We start from the raw sequence: 23,485 nt of genomic DNA, 5'->3' as shown, positions 1-23,485 counted from the left end.
CACTACTACTAGAATCTGTCACATTGATTCTTCTTAGTGTTATTTTACCAGAAAAAGATGCCCTGAAGTTATTGGGAATTTTAAATGTTAGCAGGAATGCTGGAGGATGGTAGGATAAAATTGACTGGATGCTCATGCTGAGAAGATTCAAGGGAAATGATGTGCCATGGTGTGGTGCTTTATGGCAGTAGCTGTGTGTTACATCTGGATTGGGAAGGAGTAACAGAATGTTTAGATTTTCAAGTAGGGAACAAGTGCTATTAGGAGGGAAATTGTAGGGGCAGTTGAATGCAATGAGGCATGGGGAATTAGGTAATGACAGGATTTTGTTTGGGAGGCAATTGCAAGTTTATCTGGCTACTTTAAAAAACAAAACAAAATAAAACAACACAAAACACAAAAATACAAAAGAAAAATAAAAAATCAAAACAAGAGAGCCAAAAGGAGCATGGGAGCAAGTGTGCTAAGTGCCACTGGGCAAAAAAAAAAGAGAACCACAAACTTGGGATATAATGGATCTAAACTTCTTTGGGAATATAGTTGTAGAAGAAACGATAGAATTATTTGATAGGGAGCTGCAGATGTAAAGAACAGGTGCCATGTAAATGTGTACCATAATAAACTCAATTCGCGTTCTGTAGATGATACAACAGCGAGATACAAGACTTGTAATTGACGATACAACAAAGAATATAAATGGTGGACTCTTTTGCCAAAACGAGTCCAAAACAGTGTTATGGTGGTACAGAGCTTGGAAAATTATATACCTGGACAATTGTAATATTTCCTTTCTTTTAGTAATACACTAAGCAGAAAAATAAGGAACTGTAAATCAAGTAATCAACAATAATGCTCCAACAAGAATGAGCAGGATGTACCCTGCCTTTAGTTATTCTTTGATAACTCCGTATGATATAGTGATACACATTGTGATACAGTTCTTAATCTTATAAACTCAGTATAACTTGAATTAAATTGAAGACCAAACTCTATTTTGTAAGAAATTTAACTGAGCCACACCAAAACATATGACAATGGCTATACGGAATGTTAATGATATGCTGCAGAACGATTTGACTTCATCTTCTCACATGAGCTGTAAAAATCTTCATTTAATCAACTATTAGCTATTATGTTCACACAAAACCCTATATGTTAAAGCTCTTTAGGACTCACTGTCAAATAAATCGTAGGAAAAAAGGTTTTATCGATCTTTAAAGTGCAAGCCTGAAATTGTTGACTTGTACTATTTCCTTAAACATTTATCGTGCGATACAGTTTTAAAAGATTCTTAAAATTTACCAAATTGTTGTAGCAAACAGAATTTACAATAGTATTCAATATGGAATGAAAAGAAAGGGGAAAAATGTTTGCTACAAGAATGAACACTATTTTATCGTACTGGTATGATACTCTAGTAGTGATCTTGTTGAGGTAGAAAAATGATCCCAAGGCTCGTTTTCTTCAGTTCTAACTTATTCAAACTCTTCCTGCATCTGCCGAATGTTAGAACCTTTTCTAATCCCTTCCAACGCAATGACAACCTCTCTCATTGTTGGTCGGTTTCTCCCATTTAGGTTCAAGCATCTCTTAGCAAGTTCAGCAACTGCAATGATCTCTTCTATACGCCCCTCCTGCTTAACTCGGGCATCAAGAATATCATGTAGATGATTAGCTTCAACTGCAATAATGAAATATGTTGCCAGATTTTTGCCTTCTTGTGACCTCATGGACGAAACTGCTTTCTCTCCAGTTAGTAGTTCAACCAGGACGACTCCAAAGCTATAAACATCACTCTTTTCTGTAAATTGGCTTGTTTGGAAGTACTGTGGATCTAGGTATCCAAAGGTGCCACATACTTGTGTGGTTATGTGAGTTTGGTCAATGGCTGCAACAGACCTTGAAGTCCCAAAGTCAGCTACTTTTGCTCTGTACTTATCATCTAAGAGTATGTTCGTAGACTTTATGTCTCGGTGGTAAATAGGCAGTGAAGCTGCCGAGTGCAAGTAGGTAAGTGCTCCAGCAACTTCTGTGGCAATCCTTAAGCGCAACTCCCATGTCAGTGGAAACTCTTCATTTTGTTCATGAAGATATTGGAAAAGTGTTCCATTTGGGATGAATTCATAAACCAACAGAGGAACTTGAGTCTCCAAGCAACACCCAAGTAGCTTAACCACATTTCTGTGATTAATCTGTGAAAGAATGACAACCTCATTGATGAATTGTTCAAGGTTAGCCTCATCCACTACTGTGGACTTCTTGATTGCAACAATTTTGCCATCAACCAGCATTCCTTTGTACACTGTACCTTGCCCACCTTGGCCAAGTATTCGGCTTTTGTTAAAATGGTCTGTGGCCTTCTCCAAGTCCCTTGAATTGAATAGTCTTGTACTCTGGACATTATCTTCATTCGATGATACTCGTTGCTTCAACAACATGCCACCATTCCTTTTGAAATTCTTTTTCTTGAGCTTAGTTTCATTTCTTTTCTTAATCACTTTGTATAACCACCATGTAATTAAGAGTAGAAGGAGCACAGCAAGGGTTGTGCCAACAACTGCATAAATTGGGCACATGGATAAGTCAGTTATATCCTTAACTTTCTCGACAATGTATGAAACATTTTCCCCCATTTGTTTATCTTAGATCCCTTTTCAGACTCATTTTCATTGTTCAGATTTAGCACACAACATACCTATCACGGCTATCTTCATCTTAGTTTTTCGTTTGTCACAATTGTAACCCCCAATTGTATTCTCACAATCTCCTGCACTGTTGCATGTGTGTAGCTTTGGATCCTCGCACTCATTTATGTCTGAAATAAAATAAAAATAGAAGTTACGAAACCCACTAGGTTAGCACATTCCGGAGCTGCAGAAGACTATGGACAGCTTTTTAGTCTTTAATGAGCTTATAATTTGAATTTGGGCTTTGTGCTTGAAATAAACCAAGCCAAGCAAGATTAAGGGAGAAAGAAGGGGTGTTCTACCCAAGCACATTTTGTACATGAAAACTTTTCGGGAAAAATTCTGGGGCAATGGAAAACAAAAGGTAGTTCCAATCGAGTAAGCATATATGCTTCTAACTTGTACTAACGTAAAAATTCTTTGTGATCATCCTGGAGTTAAAAATAATGAAATTGGTTGAAAAGTGGTGCATGAGAGGTTCTGTAGCATAGCTTTAGCAAAGGAAAACAAAAAATAGTTCTCATAATCTCATTGTTAAATACCTATGAATCTCGGCAAACTTTCCTTGGAAAAAGGCAAAAAGTATAATCTTCCCCATAATTTTACCAAGGTAGAACATAAAACGTTTCAGATTTTTAAATACCTATTAATTTTGATAAATACTCTTTGGCAAAAAGAAGCATAAACTTTATCATTGTTAATAAATGCATTCAACTTCACTTCTGAAGAAACTATCTTAAGAGTAGTCCATCCGTATGAAGAGTTTACCTACACATGCTGCATGAAGATAAGGGTTTCCTTTGTATCCCGTACTGCAATGACATAGAACGCTTAAAATACGGATCTCATTCTCTGGGTATTGGATGGCAGAAAGATCACAGCTGACCTCCCTTCTGTTCCACATTGACGCAAACAAAGCCTGGGAATTGTTGTTCCATTCATATATCTTCCAGTTCAGCACCACTGGAGTGAAACCCCTTCCTTCAATGGACAAAATGGGATCACGCTCGTTACTGAACCAATCTTTCTCTACCAAGAAAGCATACTTGCACTCGCCTGCATTACTTCTGTGACCATCTATGTTACTAATACCTGCATTGAACACTTTAAGGTCTGAAGGGGGCGTCGTCTGGCAGCAATTGAAGCCTGATGTGCAGTTGAATTTTCTGCTGTTATTTCTACTGGAGTCGCAGTCTGCTTTGCACCCAACAACCGTGGGATCAATATCAGTCATTACTGCGAAGTTGTTGCAGCCAATTGCGGTGAACATGTTCTGAGAGGATGAGAAGACATAAGGACTCCCCTGTAAGCTCACCCCTTCACGATTTTCTGCTGGACTAGAACAGTTTGGAGAAGAAATTATCGGGCTCCTGACACGAACTGTGCCTCGAAGATCTATATCCAGAGCCTCCATATTGATACTCCTGATGATAAGTTTAGGAGGGCTGGAGGTTTCGTTGCAGTCAATGGCGAACCACTCGTCCAGGTAACATTCTGCCAGTCCAATTCCAAATGGGTATGGAACACTAACATTTCCGCACTGGGGTCTGCAGCCTGGTTTGGCTATAGCTGGTTCTGCTTTTGCTACTGCACTGAATAGCAAAAGCAGCAACAAAGTAACTTGCATCGCACATAGCAGAGCCATTTTATTGAGTTTCTTGAAGTCCAAATGGCATATAAAAATCCGTATGCATGATCTGTTTGTGTTTGTGCATGTGTTTATATATATGCGTTTAAGTTCAGCTCTGGCTGATTGATAATTGAACAAGGTATTAATTTCTTGGGAGCTTCGGGGATGGAATACTTTTCCCTGGGTTAGGAAGGTCTTGAGAAAGGCAGAGGCGGCTCTGCCCTTAGGCCATTAAGGCAGCCGCCTAGGGCCCCCAAATTTTTGGGGCCCCTCAATTTTTATTTAATATAATAATATACTTTTAGGGTCCCAAAATTTTTTTTAATTAAATAATATTAATATTATTTATTATGCTCTATTCCCATAATTGACTTCCCAACTAACAAATAAATAAAATTATATTTTAAAATATAAAATAAATATAATTGAAATTTTTTTTTTCAAGTCTTATACTTCCCAACTAACAATTTTATTGTATTTCAAATTATATATTACTCCCATCTCTCTCTCTTAGTCTCTCTAAAATTTTTTTTTCATCTCTCACACTCACACTCTCATCTCTTGGTCTCTCTATGATTTTTACTCCAACTATTGTGTTCATAATCTTCGGGCCTACGATTCTCTGTAATTTTCTTCAACTCTAATTTTGATTTCAATGTTTGTATATTATTTTTCTATTATTTTCACTCTGAAATTTTTTTTTTTTTTTTCTATTTTTGCTTAGATTTTGGAAGCTTTGAGGTTAGAGCGCTGTATCCGGCAAGAATCCGATATCTCTAAAGTCTCGTTCACCGATCGATTTGTAATAATAATAATAATCAGGTTATATTGTTTCAATCTACTATTTTTATAGATTTATTAAATTTATTTTTATTTGTTTACATAATTTGTCAATTTATAGTGTTAATTTTGAAATTTAACTATGTCAACAAGAAAATATGAATCCGGATACGAAAAACGAAGAAAGAAAAAAAAAATAGAAGAATTAGTGTCATCTCAAAAAGGAGCTCTTGACAAATTTATTTTTAGTTCTAAGCAAAATATAAATGAACAAGATGAAAATCCTCCAAGAAACGAGCAATCAATTCCAGAGATGGAATTAAAATCTAATATAATGATAGATAATAATAATAATAATAATAATAATAATAATAGTGATAAAGATAACATTGATATACAGGAAATGTTCACTAATGATATTTCTTTTGAAAGATATTTTAACAATATAGAAGAAAAATAAATAAATAATGATGATAATATTTATGATCCAAAATATTGGGAAAATATAGATAGCAAATTACGAAATTTATTAGTTGAAAAAGGTCCTATTAGGGATAATGATTTAATTTTTCTAAAAGATGAAAATTCAAGACATTTTTCAAATATATATTATATTCGAAAATTATCAAATGGAGAGAAACATGATAGAAAATGGCTTATATATTCTAAAGATTTAGATAGAGTATTTTGTTTTTGTTGTAAGTTATTTGATCAAAAATTAAATAACCAACAACTAGCTAATGAAGGGTGTAAAGATTGGAAAAATCTTAGTACCAAACTTAAAAGTCACGAAATTAGTGAAGAACATATTTTTAATATGAGTAAATGGGCTGATTTAGAGTTAAGATTGTTAAAAAATATAACAATTGATAAAAATATAGAAGAACAAATTAACAAAGAAAAAGAACACTGGAAAAAAGTATTATTGAGAATTATTTCTGTTGTGAAAACTCTTGCTAAAAATAATTTGGCATTTCGTGGGAAAAATGAACGAATTTATCAAGAGAATAATGGAATTTTTTTAAGTTTAATTGAAATGATTGCAGAATTTGATCCAATAATGAAAGAACATATTCGACGTTTTCAACATGGTGAAATTCATAATCATTATCTTGGTCATAATATGCAAAATGAATTGATAAATTTATTAACTCTTAATATTAAAAAGAAAATTATGAAGCAAATCAATGAAACAAAATATTATTCAATCATACTCGATTGCACTCCGGATGTAAGTCATCAAGAACAAATGTCTTTAATAATACGATATTTGAATCTTTCTACAAGTCCAATTAAAATAGAAGAACATTTTATAGAATTTCTAAAAGTAGATGATACGTCAGGAGAAGGACTCTTTAATGAATTAATAAATGTCATACAAAAATTTGAACTTAGTATTGAGAATATAAGAGGGCAAGGATATGATAATGGATCTAATATGAAAGGAAAACAACAAGGTGTACAAAAGAGACTATTAGATTTAAATTCTAGAGCATTTTATACTCCGTGTGGTTGTCACAGTCTTAATCTAATACTTTGTGATATGGCTAATTATTGTTCTAAAGTTATAACTTTTTTTGGAGTAGTACAACGAATATATACATTATTTTCTTCTTCTACGAAACGATGGAAAATTTTAACCGAATATGTACCAAATTTAATTGTAAAATCATTATCACAAACACGTTGGGAAAGTCGAATAGAGAGTGTTAAGGCAATAAGGTTTCAAACTTCTCAAATTAGAGATGCTTTGCTTCAATTAGAAAAAACTAGTGATGATCCAAAAACAAAGAGTGAATCTTATTGTATAGCAACTTATGAAATGGAAAATTTTGAATTCTTACTAGGAATGATTATTTGGTATGACATATTATTTGCTGTTAATTGTGTTAGTAAAAATTTACAATCAAAAGATATGTGTATTGATGTCGCCATTAATCAATTAAAAGGTTTTATTGTTTTTCTAAAAAATTATAGGGAGAATGGATTTATATCTTCTATGATTTCAGCAAAAGAGATTGCACTTGAAATGAATATCGAACCTATATTTCGTAAAAAACGTGTAATTAATAGGAAAAAACAATTTGATGAGAATGCTAATGATGATACAACACACTCAGCTGAAGAATCTTTTAGGATTAATTTTTTCTTATACATAATAGATCAAGCTATTATTTCATTTGAGAGTAGATTTGAACAATTTCAAACATATGAGAATATTTTTGGTTTTTTATATGATTTAAAAATATTAAAATCATTAGATGAGAATAATTTGAAACAAAAATGTTTGACACTTGAGAATATTTTAATGTTTTTGATTTATTTTCAGAATTGAGAATTTTAAAAGAAAGTTTGGAAGAAACGAGTACACCAATTGAAACATTGAATTTTATAAAAAAGGTTGATTGTTTTCCAAATACATTTATTGCTTATAGAATTTTATTAACGATACCTGTGACAGTAGCTTCTGCAGAAAGAAGTTTTTCAAAACTTAAACTTATAAAAAATTATTTGCGATCAACTATGTCACAAGAAAGATTAAATGGATTGGCTATGTTATCAATAGAAAAAGAAATACTTGAAAATCTTGAATATAAAACTTTAATTAGTGATTTTGCATCTCAAAAAGTTAGAAAAATTAATTTTAAATAAAAATTAAAATTAAAAAAAATATTAAGGGTCCTTGATTAAATCATTCGCTTAGGGTCCCATATTGTGAATAGCCGGCCCTGGAGAAAGGGACAACAAAGGTGTATGCTGAATTGTCTAATGTCTAAACTCAACGCTTTGACCATCTCCAGCGTTTACTTTTCAAGGCTTTCATATGAATTCCAGCCGGCTGAGTGCGTTTTATCGTCCTACTGAATGGCTATATGGAATGTTAATGATATGCTGCAGAATGATTTGACTTCATCTTCTCACATGAGCTGTAAAAATCTTCATTTAATCAACTATTAGCTATTATGTTCACTCAAAACCCTATATGTTAAAGCTCTTTAGGACTCACTATCAAATAAATCGTAGGAAAAAAGGTTTTATCGATCTTTAAAGTGCAAGCCTGAAATTGTTGACTTGTACTATTTCCTCCAACATTTATCGTGCAATACAGTTTTAAAAGATTCTTAAAATTTACCAAATTGTTGTAACAAACAGAATTAACAATAGTATTCAATATGGAATGAAAAGAAAGGGGAAAAATGTTTGCTACAAGAATGAACACTATTTTATCGTACTGGTATGATACTGCAGTAGTGATCTTGTTGAGGTAGAAAAATTGTCCCAAGGCTCGTTTTCTTCAGTTCTAACATATTCAAACTCTTCCTGCATCTGCTGAACGTTAGAACCTTTTCTAATCCCTTCCAACGCAATGACAACCTCTCTCATTGTTGGTCGGTTTCTCCCATTTAAATTCAAGCATCTCTTAGCAAGTTCAGCAACTGCAATGATCTCTTCTATACGCCCCTCCTGCTTAACTCGGGCATCAAGAATGTCATGTAGATGATTAGCTTCAACTGCAATAATGAAATATGTTGCCAGATTTTTGCCTTCTTGTGACCTCATGGAAGAAACTGCTTTCTCTCCAGTTATTAGTTCAACCAGGACAACTCCAAAGCTATAAACATCACTCTTTTCTGTAAATTGGCTTGTTTGGAAGTACTGTGGATCTAGGTATCCAAAGGTGCCACATACTTGTGTGGTTATGTGAGTTTGGTCAATGGCTGCAACAGACCTTGAAGTCCCAAAGTCAGCTACTTTTGCTCTGTACTTATCATCTAAGAGTATGTTCGTAGACTTTATGTCTCGGTGGTAAATAGGCAGTGAAGCTGCCGAGTGCAAGTAGGTAAGTGCTCCAGCAACTTCTGTGGCAATCCTTAAGCGCAACTCCCATGTCAGTGGAAACTCTTCATTTTGTTCATGAAGATATTGGAGAAGTGTTCCATTTGGGATGAATTCATAAACCAACAGAGGAACTTGAGTCTCCAAGCAACACCCAAGTAGCTTAACCACATTTCTGTGATTAATCTGTGAAAGAATAACAACCTCATTGATGAATTGTTCAAGGTTAGCCTCATCCACTACTGTGGACTTCTTGATTGCAACAATTTTGCCATCAACCAGCATTCCTTTGTACACTGTACCTTGCCCACCTTGACCAAGTATTCGGCTTTTGTTAAAATGGTCTGTGGCCTTCTCCAAGTCCCTTGAATTGAATAGTCTTGTACTCTGGACATTATCTTCATTCGATGATACTCGTTGCTTCAACAACAAGCCACCATTCCTTTTGAAATTCTTTTTCTTGAGCTTAGTTTCATTTCTTTTCTTAATCACTTTGTATAACCACCATGTAATTAAGAGTAGAAGGAGCACAGCAAGGGTTGTGCCAACAACTGCATAAATTGGGCACATGGATAAGTCAGTTATATCCTTAACTTTCTCGACAATATATGAAACATTTTCCTCCATTTGTTTATCTTAGATCCCTTTTCAGACTCATTTTCATTGTTCAGATTTAGCACACAACATACCTATCACGGCTATCTTCATCTTAGTTTTTCGTTTGTCACAATTGTAACCCCCAATTGTATTCTCACAATCTCCTGCACTGTTGCATGTGTGTAGCTTTGGATCCTCGCACTCATTTATGTCTGAAATAAAATAAAAATAGAAGTTAAGAAACCCACTAGGTTAGCACATTCCGGAGCTGCAGAAGACTATGGAGACCTTTTTAGTCTTTAATGAGCTTATAATTTGAATTTTGGCTTTGTGCTTGAAATAAACCAAGCCAAGCAAGATTAAGGGAGAAAGAAGGGGTGTTCTACCCAAGCACATTTTGTACATGAAAACTTTTTAGGAAAAATTCTGGGGCAATGGAAAACAAAAGGTAGTTCCAATCGAGTAAGCATACATGCTTCTAACTTGTACTAACGTAAAAATTCTTTGTGATCATCCTGGAGTTAAAAATAATGAAATTGGTTGAAAAGTGGTGCATGAGAGGTTCTGTAGCATAGCTTTAGCAAAGGAAAACAAAAAATAGTTCTCATAATCTCATTTTTAAATACCTATGAATCTCGGCAAACTTCCTTGGAAAAAGGCAAAAAGTATAATCTTCCCCATAATTTTAGCAAGGTAGAACATAAAATGTTTCAGATTTTTAAATACCTATTAATTTTGATAAATACTCTTTGGCAAAAAGAAGCATTAACTTTATCATTGTTAATAAATGCATTCTAACTTCTGAAGAAACTATCTTAGAGTAGTCCATCCGTATGAAGAGTTTACCTACACATGCTGCATGAAGATAAGGGTTTCCTTTGTATCCCGTACTGCAATGACATAGAACGCTTAAAATACGGAACTCATTCTCTGGGTATTGGATGACAGAAAAATCACAGCTGACCTCCCTTCTGTTCCACATAGCAAACAAAGCCTGGGAATTGTTGTTCCATTCATATATCTTCCAGTTCAGCACCACTGGAGTGAAACCCCTTCCTTCAATGGACAAAATGGGATCACGCTCGTTACTGAACCAATCTTTCTCTACCAAGAAAGCATACTTGCACTCGCCTGCATTACTTCTGTGACCATCTATGTTACTAATACCTGCATTGAACACTTTAAGGTCTGAAGGGGGCGTCGTCTGGCAGCAATTGAAGCCTGATGTGCAGTTGAATTTTCTGCTGTTATTTCTACTGGAGTTGCAGTCTGCTTTGCACCCAACAACCGTGGGATCAATATCAGTCATTACTGCGAAGTTGTTGCAGCCAATTGCGGTGAACATGTTCTGAGAGGATGAGAAGGCATAAGGACTCCCCTGTAAGCTCACCCCTTCACGATTTTCTGCTGGACTAGAACAGTTTGGAGAAGAAATTATCGGGCTCCTGACACGAACTGTGCCTCGAAGATCTATATCCAGAGCCTCCATATTGATACTCCTGATGATAAGTTTAGGAGGGCTGGAGGTTTCGTTGCAGTCAATGGCGAACCACTCGTCCAGGTAACATTCTGCCAGTCCAATTCCAAATGGGTATGGAACACTAACATTTCCGCACTGGGGTCTGCAGCCTGGTTTGGCTATAGCTGGTTCTGCTTTTGCTACTGCACTGAATAGCAAAAGCAGCAACAAAGTAACTTGCATCGCACATAGCAGAGCCATTTTATTGAGTTTCTTGAAGTCCAAATGGCATATAAAAATCCGTATGCATGATCTGTTTGTGTTTGTGCATGTGTTTATATATATGCGTTTAAGTTCAGCTCTGGCTGATTGATAATTGAACAAGGTATTAATTTCTTGGGAGCTTCGGGGATGGAATACTTTTCCCTGGGTTAGGAAGGTCTTGAGAAAGGCAGAGGCGGCTCTGCCCTTAGGCCATTAAGGCAGCCGCCTAGGGCCCCCAAATTTTTGGGGCCCCTCAATTTTTATTTAATATAATAATATACTTTTAGGGTCCCAAAATTTTTTTTAATTAAATAATATTAATATTATTTATTATGCTCTATTCCCATAATTGACTTCCTAACTAACAAATAAATAAAATTATATTTTAAAATATAAAATAAATATAATTAAAATTTTTTTTTTCAAGTCTTATACTTCCCAACTAATAATTTTATTGTATTTCAAATTATATATTACTCCCATCTCTCTCTCTTAGTCTCTCTAAAATTTTTTTTTCATCTCTCACGCTCTCACACTCTCATTTCTTGGTCTCTCTATGATTTTTACTCCAACTATTGTGTTCATCATCTTCGGGCCTACGATTCTCTGTAATTTTCTTCAACTCTAATTTTGATTTCAATGTTTGTATATTATTTTTCTATTATTTTCACTCTGAAATTTTTTTTTCTTTCTATTTTTTCTTAGATTTTGGAAGCTTTGAGGTTAGAGCGCTGTATCCGGCAAGAATCCGATATCTCTAAAGTCTCGCTCACCGATCGATTTGCAATAATAATAATAATCAGGTTATATTGTTTCAATCTACTATTTCTATAGATTTATCAAATTTATTTTTATTTGTTTACATAATTTGTCAATTTATAGTGTTAATTTTGAAATTTAACTATGTCAACAAGAAAATATGAATCCGGATACGAAAAACGAAGAAAGAAAAAAAAAATAGAAGAATTAGTGTCATCTCAAAAAGGAGCTCTTGACAAATTTATTTTTAGTTCTAAGCAAAATATAAATGAACAAGATGAAAATCCTCCAAAAAACGAGCAATCAATTCCAGAGATGGAATTAGAATCTAATATAATAATAATAATAATAATAATAATAATAATAATAGTGATAAAGATAACATTGATATACAGGAAATGTTCACTAATGATATTTCTTTTGAAAGACATTTTAACAATATAGAAGAAAAAAAAATAAATAATGATGATAATATTTATGATCCAAAATATTGGGAAAATATAGATAGCAAATTACGAAATTTATTAGTTGAAAAAGGTCCTATTAAGGATAATGATTTAATTTTTCCAAAAGATGAAAATTCAAGACATTTTTCAAATATATATTATATTCGAAAATTATCAAATGGAGAGAAACATGATAGAAAATGGCTTATATATTCTAAAGATTTAGATAGAGTATTTTGTTTTTGTTGTAAGTTATTTGGTCAAAAATTAAATAACCAACAACTAGCTAATGAAGGGTGTAAAGATTGGAAAAATCTTAGTACCAAACTTAAAAGTCACGAAATTAGTGAAGAACATATTTTTAATATGAGTAAATGGGCTGATTTAGAGTTAAGATTGTTAAAAAATATAACAATTGATAAAAATATAGAAGAACAAATTAACAAAGAAAAAGAACACTGGAAAAAAGTATTATTGAGAATTATTTCTGTTGTGAAAACTCTTGCTAAAAATAATTTGGCATTTCGTGGGAAAAATGAACGAATTTATCAAGAGAATAATGGAATTTTTTTAAGTTTAATTGAAATGATTGCAGAATTTGATCCAATAATGAAAGAACATATTCGACGTTTTCAACATGGTGAAATTCATAATCATTATCTTGGTCATAATATGCAAAATGAATTGATAAATTTATTAACTCTTAATATTAAAAAGAAAATTATGAAGCAAATCAATGAAACAAAATATTATTCAATCATACTCGATTGCACTCCGGATGTAAGTCATCAAGAACAAATGTCTTTAATAATACGATATTTGAATCTTTCTACAAGTCCAATTAAAATAGAAGAACATTTTATAGAATTTCTAAAAGTAGATGATACGTCAGGAGAATGACTCTTTAATGAATTAATAAATGTCATACAAAAATTTGAACTTAGTATTGAGAATATAAGAGGGCAAGGATATGATAATGGATCTAATATGAAAGGAAAACAACAAGGTGTACAAAAGAGACTATTAGATTTAAATTCTAGAGCATTTTATACTCCGTGTGGTTGTCACAGTCTTAATCTAGTACTTTGTGATATGGCTAATTGTTGTTCTAAAGTTATAACTTTTTTTGGAGTAGTACAACGAATATATACATTATTTTCTTCTTCTACAAAACGATGGAAAATTTTAACCGAATATGTACCAAATTTAACTGTAAAATCATTATCACAAACACGTTGGGAAAGTCGAATAAAGAGTGTTAAGGCAATAAGGTTTCAAGCTTCTCAAATTAGAGATGCTTTGCTTCAATTAGAAAAAACTAGTGATGATCCAAAAACAAAGAGTGAATCTTATTGTATAGCAACTTATGAAATGGAAAATTTTGAATTCTTACTAGGAATGATTATTTGGTATGACATATTATTTGGTGTTAATTGTGTTAGTAAAAATTTACAATCAAAAGATATGTGTATTGATGTCGCCATTAATCAATTAAAAGGTCTTATTGTTTTTCTAAAAAATTATAGGGAGAATGAATTTATATCTTCTATGATTTCAGCAAAAGAGATTGCACTTGAAATGAATATCGAACCTATATTTCGTAAAAAACGTGTAATTAATAGGAAAAAAACAATTTGATGAGAATGCTAATGATGATACAACACACTCAGCTGAAGAATCTTTTATGATTAATTTTTTCTTATACATAATAGATCAAGCTATTATTTCATTTGAGAGTAGATTTGAACAATTTTAAACATATGAGAATATTTTTGGTTTTTTATATGATTTAAAAATATTAAAATCATTAGATGAGAATAATTTGAAACAAAAATGTTTGACACTTGAGAATATTTTAAAATGTGGAACACATTCAGATATTAATGGTTTTGATTTATTTTCAGAATTGAGAATTTTAAAAGAAAGTTTGGAAGAAACGAGTACACCAATTGAAACATTGAATTTTATAAAAAAGGTAGATTGTTTTCCAAATATATTTATTGCTTATAGAATTTTATTAACGATACCTGTGACAGTAGCTTCTGCAGAAAGAAGTTTTTCAAAACTTAAACTTATAAAAAATTATTTGCGATCAACTATGTCACAAGAAAGATTAAATGGATTGGCTATGTTATCAATAGAAAAAGAAATACTTGAAAATCTTGAATATAAAACTTTAATTAGTGATTTTGCATCTCAAAAAGTTAGAAAAATTAATTTTAAATAAAAATTAAAATTAAAAAAAATATTAAGGGTCCTTGATTAAATCATTCGCTTAGGCCCCATATTGTGAAGAGCCGGCCCTGGAGAAAGGGACAACAAAGGTGTATGCGGAATTGTCTAATGTCTAAACTCAACGCTTTGACCATCTCCAGCGTTTACTTTTCAAGGCTTTCATATGAATTCCAGCCGGCTGAGTGCGTTTTATCGTCCTACTGAATCACGTGTCAATTATCTGGTGGCATTGAGGCTACGTAAACAAATTGGTTGAAAATCATAGGAGTGTTCTGCACAAATTTTGCAAGAGAATTTGTGCTTCATAGGAAGCCCGTCGTCCTGGCCTAGACAATGGGGGAGAATTAATTTCTCATTTCATATCTCTTACTCTTAATATTCAAATTTGAGAACTTGAACGTAAAAATTTAAAGGTAATATTTGAATTTATGTGAATTTATATGAAATTAAATATAATTTTGTAGCTTGCTTTTTTTTTTTTTTTTCTTAAAAAAATTCATTTGGATTCAAATCTAAGATTTAAAATCTAAACTCTAAAACGCAATAAAATAATAATGCTATTGTGCATGGATTCTAACGTGGTAGATCAAACAGGCAGGGCCAACTTTACTTAATCTACTCTCTAATCTACTCTTGCTGCATGTCTATATGTTCTGAAACTTTAATTATTGGGATGTTCTAACATACTCCCTGCAACCCATTTGGATGCTCTTGGCTCATTAGTATCTTTATGGGTATTTGTATAGATCACTGAGGTAGAGTGCATGGTACCTGATTTTAATTTGTTAAAGAGTTTAGTAGTTGTAGACACCCATGTTCGAGACATTGCGACAGTAATTTTCAAATTTTCTGTGATAATTTATGATTCTTCCATGCTAGAATTGACTCTTTCTTTGTTTCCTGTTTGTTTTCTTTAGTTTGGCAAATAATAATGTTATTATTATAAGAACATAGAGAAGACAATATAGCTCCACTTCTTGCATGACTTGAGAGTTCGTTGCTATTATTGAGAAGTGTGTATACTAATTTATATTGAAAAGAAGATAAATCTTGTTCAATAGTTGATTGTTGCTGTTTTACAATTCATAATATAGTAGTAATGTTGTTGCTCCATTAAAAAAATTGAATAAAATATTATAAGTTATTATTAGTTTAATATTATAGTTTTCTCTAGATTACAAAATAATTATTAATTAAATAAGAAAATTATTTATTAGTGATCTAATGAAATGGTTCTAAGATATCATATGATAAAAAAATAACAGTGGTCAAGTGAATCCTTTTAGTATCATATGCCCTATCAATAACATGCTTGCAAACGTCTTATGAGAGATATCTTAATAGTTAGAATTTGATGCGTTTGTGTAGGATGTCTCATTTAAATTTTAAAAAGAATGAAAAGGGGTATGAGATGGATGATGAGTAACCTTTTATGCTAGGCTTTCAAGAACAAAAATTGCAAAAGCCTCTTTTTGACTCATAAGGGTTTTTTTTTTTTGCATACTCCATAAAAGCTGGGGGCTGGGCTTCAAGCATAATTTATGAAATTGGGAATTTTAAATTCTTGAAGCAACACTTCTTAGGATCATTTAGAGGCCCACCTATGGTCCATCCACGATGAACCCATCAAAATGAATCATACTTTGAGCCGATTGACATCATTGAATGGATTCAAGGCATGAAATAGCAGCTGATGGTGAAAGGTGACCTGGCCTAGTGCTTTTGACACAAGCTAGTCAATCAATGAGTTTTCCCAATAACTAAAGCCCTCAACTTACAATCGATGAATCGTGTGGGGTAGAATCTCTGAGGAATCCATTATTGAACCATAAAGGATTCAAAGAAGAAGAGATTTACGTAGCGATTGATCGACGATGGGATGAAACCACTCTTGGCCTAACATGGTTTACTAATCTTGTTTTGATGATAACAAATAAAATGTCACTTAACATGACTTGTTGCAAGTGATGAAATTTCAAGAATCAAGTCATTAAGCTCATGTTCAAATGAATTCAAAAGCTGATTGCAAAACTCCATGGAGAAGGAATATGAAAGCTTGAAGATCATGAGAGCATGAAATTCAAAAAGGACTTACTAAAAGTTTAGAGAATTTGAAGTTCAAAGACAAGAAATGATTCAACAAAGGACAAACATGAAGACTCCTAACTTACAAAGTGTTATAAAGTCTTAAGAGAGCCTTTGTGTAAGTACTTCATTCAAATGATAATTTGATTGAATTTAAAACTCAATAGGATTCTCATTGACCTAGAGACCATGTTTTGAGAAACCCCGGAAACTACTTTTCAAAAACCTTAAATTATTTTGGGGAAATCAAAAGAGCAAAAAGAATTTGGAAACAAAATTGAAAAATCAGTTTTTGGTCCTTCCAGGTGACTGACAAGGTTTTTCCAGTCGACTGACAAATGTTTGAATTAATTTTGAAACAACCCAAGAGGACCCAGTCGACTGACTTGTGTCTTCCCTGTCAACTAACAAATATTTGAATTGTTTTTGAAACAACCCGAGAGGGCCCAATCGACTGACTCGTGTGTTCCTAGTCAACTGACTCGCTTTGACTTTGAAAATTTCAGTGTTTTAAATGGATCCAGGCGACTGACTCATGTTTTCCAGTCGACTGACTCTTCAAGATTTTAAATTTTAAACATAACGGGTACTTTCCAAATTTGATATTTTAAATTCTAACCGTTATGAAAACTTGAGAAACACTCCAAGTCACTTGGGAAATATGAAATACTCTTGATTAATCATCTATAAATACCTCCCCAAGACTAAGGATTCAAACACACCAAGTAATTACAGCAATCAAGCTTTCTTGCTCTCAAAACTCTCAATACTCTCAAAAGCTTTCTTGTGCAATTACTTTCTAAATTCTCTATTGAGGTTTGCTAGGAATCTCATACACAATTCTAAGCCTATACTAAATTCTTTCAATCTTGAAAGAAAGCTCATGGTGATATATTTCTAAAGGCTTCAAACTCTTTCAATTATTATTTTGAATTGAAGTATATTTCAGTGCTTAATTGTTGTACTAATTAGCTCTTGTTGAGAGTGTCTTTGTACACCAAAACTTGTTCTTATTTTGTAGACGGTTCAGGTTCTTGAATCGTTGTTGGACCAAGTGTGGGGTATCGTTTGGAGAGGCGTACTCTAGCCTATTGGAGGAGAGATTGTAAGGTTGCTCCTGCCTATAAAGGAGTGGTTATAATGAAATCCTTGGGTGGTTTGGCCTAAGGTGAGGACGTAAGCGGGTATAGCCAAACCTCGTAAAAACTCTCATCTCACTCTCTTCCCTATTCTCATTTAATTTCTTGTTTATATTAACTCAGTGGTTGGATTTTAATTTTTGATTATACACACTACGTGGATTGGAAATTAAATAAATTACGGTTTAATTTGATTTTGGGATTGCGGAAACCGAACGGGAGTACGTTGGTTGATCAATATAAATTGCGGAAACCTTAAAGGGAGTACGTTGATTGGTTAACACCCAAGACTAATTAATTGAAAGTTTATTTAATGTCTGAGTTTTTGTAAGATTGTTGGAAGTTTGAATTGTGGTTTATATTGAGAAAATAGGTACATAAAAATAGGGCTTTTCATCAGCAAGCATACATTCTTGAACTCTACTTTGGGTTACAAAAGTGTTGAAACTTGACAACATTGCTAAATTCTTTCTCTAGTGTGGATTGTGTTAAGTTTGTGTTGATTGGATTGTATTGAGTTGCTGAAAAAATTAAACAACTTGGCATATACATTCATAAAGGTTTTACAAAGTTAATTTTCCACTATACTTATAATTGTAAAACGACTTTGCTTGTGAGGTTGCTGAATTTAAAATAAATGAAAAAGAATTAATCAAAGAAATTGAAAAGAAATTTTAAAATCCCAATTCACCTCGCTATTAGGAATACACCTTCATTTTCAATTAGTATCAGAGTGGGGTTATAACAAATCTTCTATATAAAGATCACTATGACACACTTAGGTGTATCCCTTTTTGCTGAGGGCCAATCCTCAACTGGACCCCCTATTTTCTGCGGTGAAAACTACACCTTCTGGAAACAAAAAATGAGAATCTATATTGAAACTATGGATCGGAAAGTATGGAAAGTTGTCTCACTTGGTGACCACATTCCTTCTAAATTAGTCAATGGTAAATAAGTGCCTAAAGAAGAACGAGATTTGACTGATAATGACTATAAAATGATGCAAGTAAACTCAAATGCCATGAATGCATTATATTGTACTTTGGACGTTAATGAATTCAATAGGGTCATGACATGTAAGTCACCTAAAGAAATATGGGATAAGTTAGAGGTAATCTATGAAGAAACAATAGATGTTAGAGATAGTAGAATCGACATGCTCTCTAGCGAGTATGAAGTCTTTATGATGAATCTTGATGAAACTATCACTAGAATGTATACCATATTTACTCATATAATAAATTCCTTAAATGCTTTATGAAAAAATTATTCATCATATGAAATGATTCGAAAAATCCTTCGAGGACTTCCTCCGATATGGGAACCTAAGGCCACAGCAATCATGGAAGGAAGAAACTTGAAAAATACCTCCCTTGATGAGTTGATTGGATCCCTTCTCCCATATGAGATGACGATAAATGAAATAAATTTAGAGAACAATGATAAAAACGAGAAATCAATAGCCCTTAAGGCTATCAAAGAAAGTTCTAGTGATGAAGATGAAGATAATGAATTAGATGATGAAGAACTAGCCTTCATTACTAAAAGATTTGGAAATTTTTTTAAAATGAATAGGAAATTCCCTCAGAAGTTTAAAGGATAAAAAACTAACAAAGTACAAACAAGCACAAAGGAAACTAAGAATGAACCACCTATATGTTATAACTGCAAGAAGGTCAGACACATTAAACCTGATTGTCCACAGCTGAAGAAAGACAAGAAAAAAAAGAAGGCAATGAAAGCTACATGGAATGATACAAGCTCAAACTAATCGGAAAATGAATCAAGTGAACAAGAAGTTGCCAACACGTGCTTTATGACGCACAATGCTGAGGTAAACTCTTACTATAGTTCATCATAAGAATCTAGTGGAGAGTCTTGTAATGATTCATGTGATAGTATGTCTTCATACAAGGAATTCCAAGCTGAGTTATTCACCTTACACAATAGGTTCATTAAAGTAACTAAAAGGAACATAGCTTTGAAAGAGCAAAATGAAAATCTTAAGAATAAGCTAGAATCCTCTAAATCAGCTGAAAAAGAAAAGGAATCTCATATTGATGACCTAATGAAGAAAATAAACAACATGTCTCAAGAGTTGGTAAAACTACAAGTAAACGGTGAAAGTAAGAAAGACTTAAAAATAAGTAATCTTAAAAGTAAAATTAAAGAGAAAGACAAAATCATTTATAATTTTATTAGAAGAAAAGAGAATTTTGAAAAGATGGTTGGATAACAAAGGATGATTAGTGACAAAGAAGGAATTGGTTACAATGAAATTGAAAACAAAAAGAAGAACTTATTTATGAGATATTTTGTAAAAGAAGCAAAATACTATGCTAGTACATCTTCTACAAATATTTATGAACACACTACTTGCTTCTTATATAGGAATAAGGGACATATAAAGTTTAATTGTCCACTTAAAAAGAAGTATGTCAAAATAAAAAATGAATGGAAAATGAACACTAAAAATAGATGTGACTTAAAAAAAATTAAGAAGGTTTGGGTTCCAAAAGTAACACCGTAAATCCTTCCTTGTAGGTATGCTTTAAGATCACTCCACTAAAGGAAAAATGGTACTTGGACAGCGGGTGTTCAAGGCATATGACCGGGGATAGAACAAAGTTCACCACCCTAGTTAAAAAATATGGAGGGTATGTGACCTTCAGTGACAACGCTAAAAGTAAAATCGTCGGGATTGGTAAAATAGATAAAAAACCCTCCCTTACAATTGATGATATTTTGTTAGTGGATGGATTAAAGCATAATCTTTTAAACATAAGTCAATTTAGTGATAAAGGATTTGACATAGTCTTTAAGCAAGATAAGTGCATAGTTCAAAACCCAAGAAAACATGAAGTGTTATTTATAGCTTATAGAGTCAATAATGTATATTGATAAACCTTGAAAACTTAATCTCTCAAGATGCAACATGCTTAGCTGTCATGAATGAAGCTAATTGGATTTGGCATGGAAGATTAGGACATGTAAGCATGGATCTATTATCAAACTTATCTAGAAAGAAGTTAGTCAAAGGTTTACCAAATAAAAAATTCATAAAATATAAAATTTGTGATGCTTGCCAATTTGGAAAAAAAATCAAAAAAAGTTTTAAAAAGAAGAAACATTTTTCTACTCGTAGATCCTTAAAACTTATTCATTTAGATTTACTTAGTCCTACTAGAACTTAAAGCAAAGGAGGTAAGCAATATGCTTTTGTCATAGTTGATGACTATTCCAAGTTTACCTGGGTACTATTTTTAGCCTCCAAAGATGAAGCTTGTAACATGTTAATACATTTGTGCAAGAAACTTCAAAATGAAAAAGGATATAGTGTTTCAAATATAAGGAGTGATCAAGGAAGAGAGTTAAACAACAATGAAGTTGAAAAATTTTGTAATGAATATGGAATTAATCATAATTTTTCAGCACTTAGAACTCCACAACAAAATGAAGTTGTTGAAAAAAAAAAAATAAAACTCTTCAAGAAATGACAAGAACAATGCTAAATGAACATAAGCTACCAAAATATTTTTGGGCTGAAGTGGTAAATACCGCATGTTATGTAATAAATAGAGTATTAATAAGATCAAATTTAAATAAAAGTCCCTATGAACTTTGGAAAGGTAGAAGGTGTCACGCCTCGAACCCGGAATGGGACTTAGGGGTAAAAATGTAAACCAACCAGTCCTTGTATCATACAAAACATCCAAAGATACAGGACAACAGATGAGGGTCCAACCCTGTGGGGTTCCCAGGCACCCTATACACATCCAAACATAACAGAATGTATGCATCGGAATAAGGTCATTCTATATGTATACAGTACCATACCAGAGTCTATACCAGAGCAGGAATAGACTCTATCATACAACGTACAATTGGGTGCCCAACACATTTCAAAACGGAAACCCACAAAATACAAGTCCTAGCACTTACCCAAGTGCTACCTGCAGTACACCGGCCACTACGCTCCCTACACTAGAATGCTAGTTTCGGTTACTCGAAGGACCTATAAAAATGTACGTACAATAGGGGTAAGACACCTCTCAGTAAGGAAGAATACATGTTATATTGGTGTGACACATTTGAGTTTTATCATGACATACTAACATACATAGTTCAATAGTCAAAACAATCAAAACCAGTTCTAGTATTTTCACAAAACAAGCAATACAATCTAGTGTTGTCACACCCTTCGGCTCAAACCCGGACTGTTTGGTGGTATTTCACACCCTTCGGTAAAAATCGGTAATCTGGTGATATTTCAAACCCTTTGGCAAATGCTAGCAGTTTGGTAATATTTCACACCCTTCGGCAAACGCCGATGCCCCCGGTAGCCTGGCATAGCATTAGCATTGAACCGGTGCAGATCTGGTGTTCACACACCCTTTGGCTCGAAAGCCAGCCGATCTAGTGGTAATGCACACTCTTCAGCAAAAGTCGAATTTTCAAACCTAGAACAATTCGGAACCTCGTTCCTATTTCACCAAAATACAATACACGCATGCTCATATAACCAAACAAAACCACACTCATTTGGTAATCTAAAATCATGGTTTTCCAACTAAATAGAGTTTAAACAAGTCAAGGCATGATCATCCCTATAATACAATATAAATCAACATATACGCTCGGTTTTCAACAAAACTAGGGATGCAGCCCGTCGCTCCCTTTTTCCTAAAATTGTAATCATGAAAAACCCATAGTTTTCCTTATTAGATCCCCTCAAATAAGTAGCCAAAATACACACAGGACTGTGAACTACAGTTCTACCGAGTCCGATTTAAAAAATAACCGATATAAACACAATTTCCCTTACCTTTTCCCAAATAGCAAAACCTGAACTCTAAGACCCCTAAATAGCAAACTGAGTTCCAAAACCTACAAATCACATTACAGAATATACTCACATGAAACTACTGGATCAGAATTAAAAACTGAGTCTTACCTCAATTTTATACCAAAACCCGAAAATCTCCGAAACGGGATTCCAATCCGTAGAACTTGTAGAGAATCCTTCCACGATCCTCGTGGTAACTTCAGATTTATGATTCTCGCGACGAACGGCGAAGAAATCTAGAAAGATGAAGAGTAGGGAGAGTTCTAGAGAGGGAGAGAAGATATTTGAGTTTCTTAATGGTTAAGCAATGAGAAATGATATTTATAGCCCTTTGACTTAGGCAAACTCGTCGGCGAAATGGTGTCCTCGTCGATGAGGCTCTATGGTCTTCTCGTCGACAAATCCTAATATCACCGGTTTCCCAAAACCCTCGGCTTCTCCTCGCTGACGAGCCTCTGAACTTCGTCGATGAGATATACAAGGCCTTCGTCAACGAACTCTGGCTTCGTCAACGAAGCCTATTCAAATTCCAATTTTACCCCTCTCTTATTTATTTAAACCCATATATGACGATTCGGGTTCTTACAATCTCCTCTTTTTATAAAAATTTCGTCCTCGAAATTTGCCATCTCTCATCCACAAACTCGCTCATACAATCGAACACATATACACATCTCTAGTAAAAAACTAGCGACTACTACAGCGCAACCCCATCATA

At 33.3% G+C, this 23,485-nt stretch overlaps 2 protein-coding genes across 2 annotated transcripts; both read right to left on the bottom strand.

The window, feature by feature from the left end:
- Positions 1-1,278: 1,278 nt before the first annotated feature.
- Positions 1,279-4,452, bottom strand: LOC131157668 (wall-associated receptor kinase-like 10). Its single transcript, XM_058111996.1, has 3 exons — positions 3,456-4,452; positions 2,696-2,815; positions 1,279-2,557 (listed from the first exon to the last, which is right to left on the bottom strand). The coding sequence occupies exons 1-3, from the start codon at positions 4,330-4,332 to the stop codon at positions 1,476-1,478; spliced, it is 2,079 nt and encodes a 692-aa protein (XP_057967979.1). The 5' UTR covers positions 4,333-4,452; the 3' UTR covers positions 1,279-1,475.
- A 3,754-nt stretch (positions 4,453-8,206) lies between these two features.
- LOC131157663 (wall-associated receptor kinase-like 10) lies at positions 8,207-11,342 on the bottom strand. Its single transcript, XM_058111982.1, has 3 exons — positions 10,378-11,342; positions 9,624-9,743; positions 8,207-9,485 (listed from the first exon to the last, which is right to left on the bottom strand). The coding sequence occupies exons 1-3, from the start codon at positions 11,249-11,251 to the stop codon at positions 8,317-8,319; spliced, it is 2,163 nt and encodes a 720-aa protein (XP_057967965.1). The 5' UTR covers positions 11,252-11,342; the 3' UTR covers positions 8,207-8,316.
- Positions 11,343-23,485: the final 12,143 nt, after the last annotated feature.

The sequence above is a fragment of the Malania oleifera genome, chromosome 1 (assembly GCF_029873635.1).
Source record: "Malania oleifera isolate guangnan ecotype guangnan chromosome 1, ASM2987363v1, whole genome shotgun sequence".
NCBI lineage: Eukaryota > Viridiplantae > Streptophyta > Magnoliopsida > Santalales > Ximeniaceae > Malania > Malania oleifera.
Note: the sequence above shows the minus strand (reverse complement) of the source record. Positions and strands in the feature narration are given on the sequence as shown.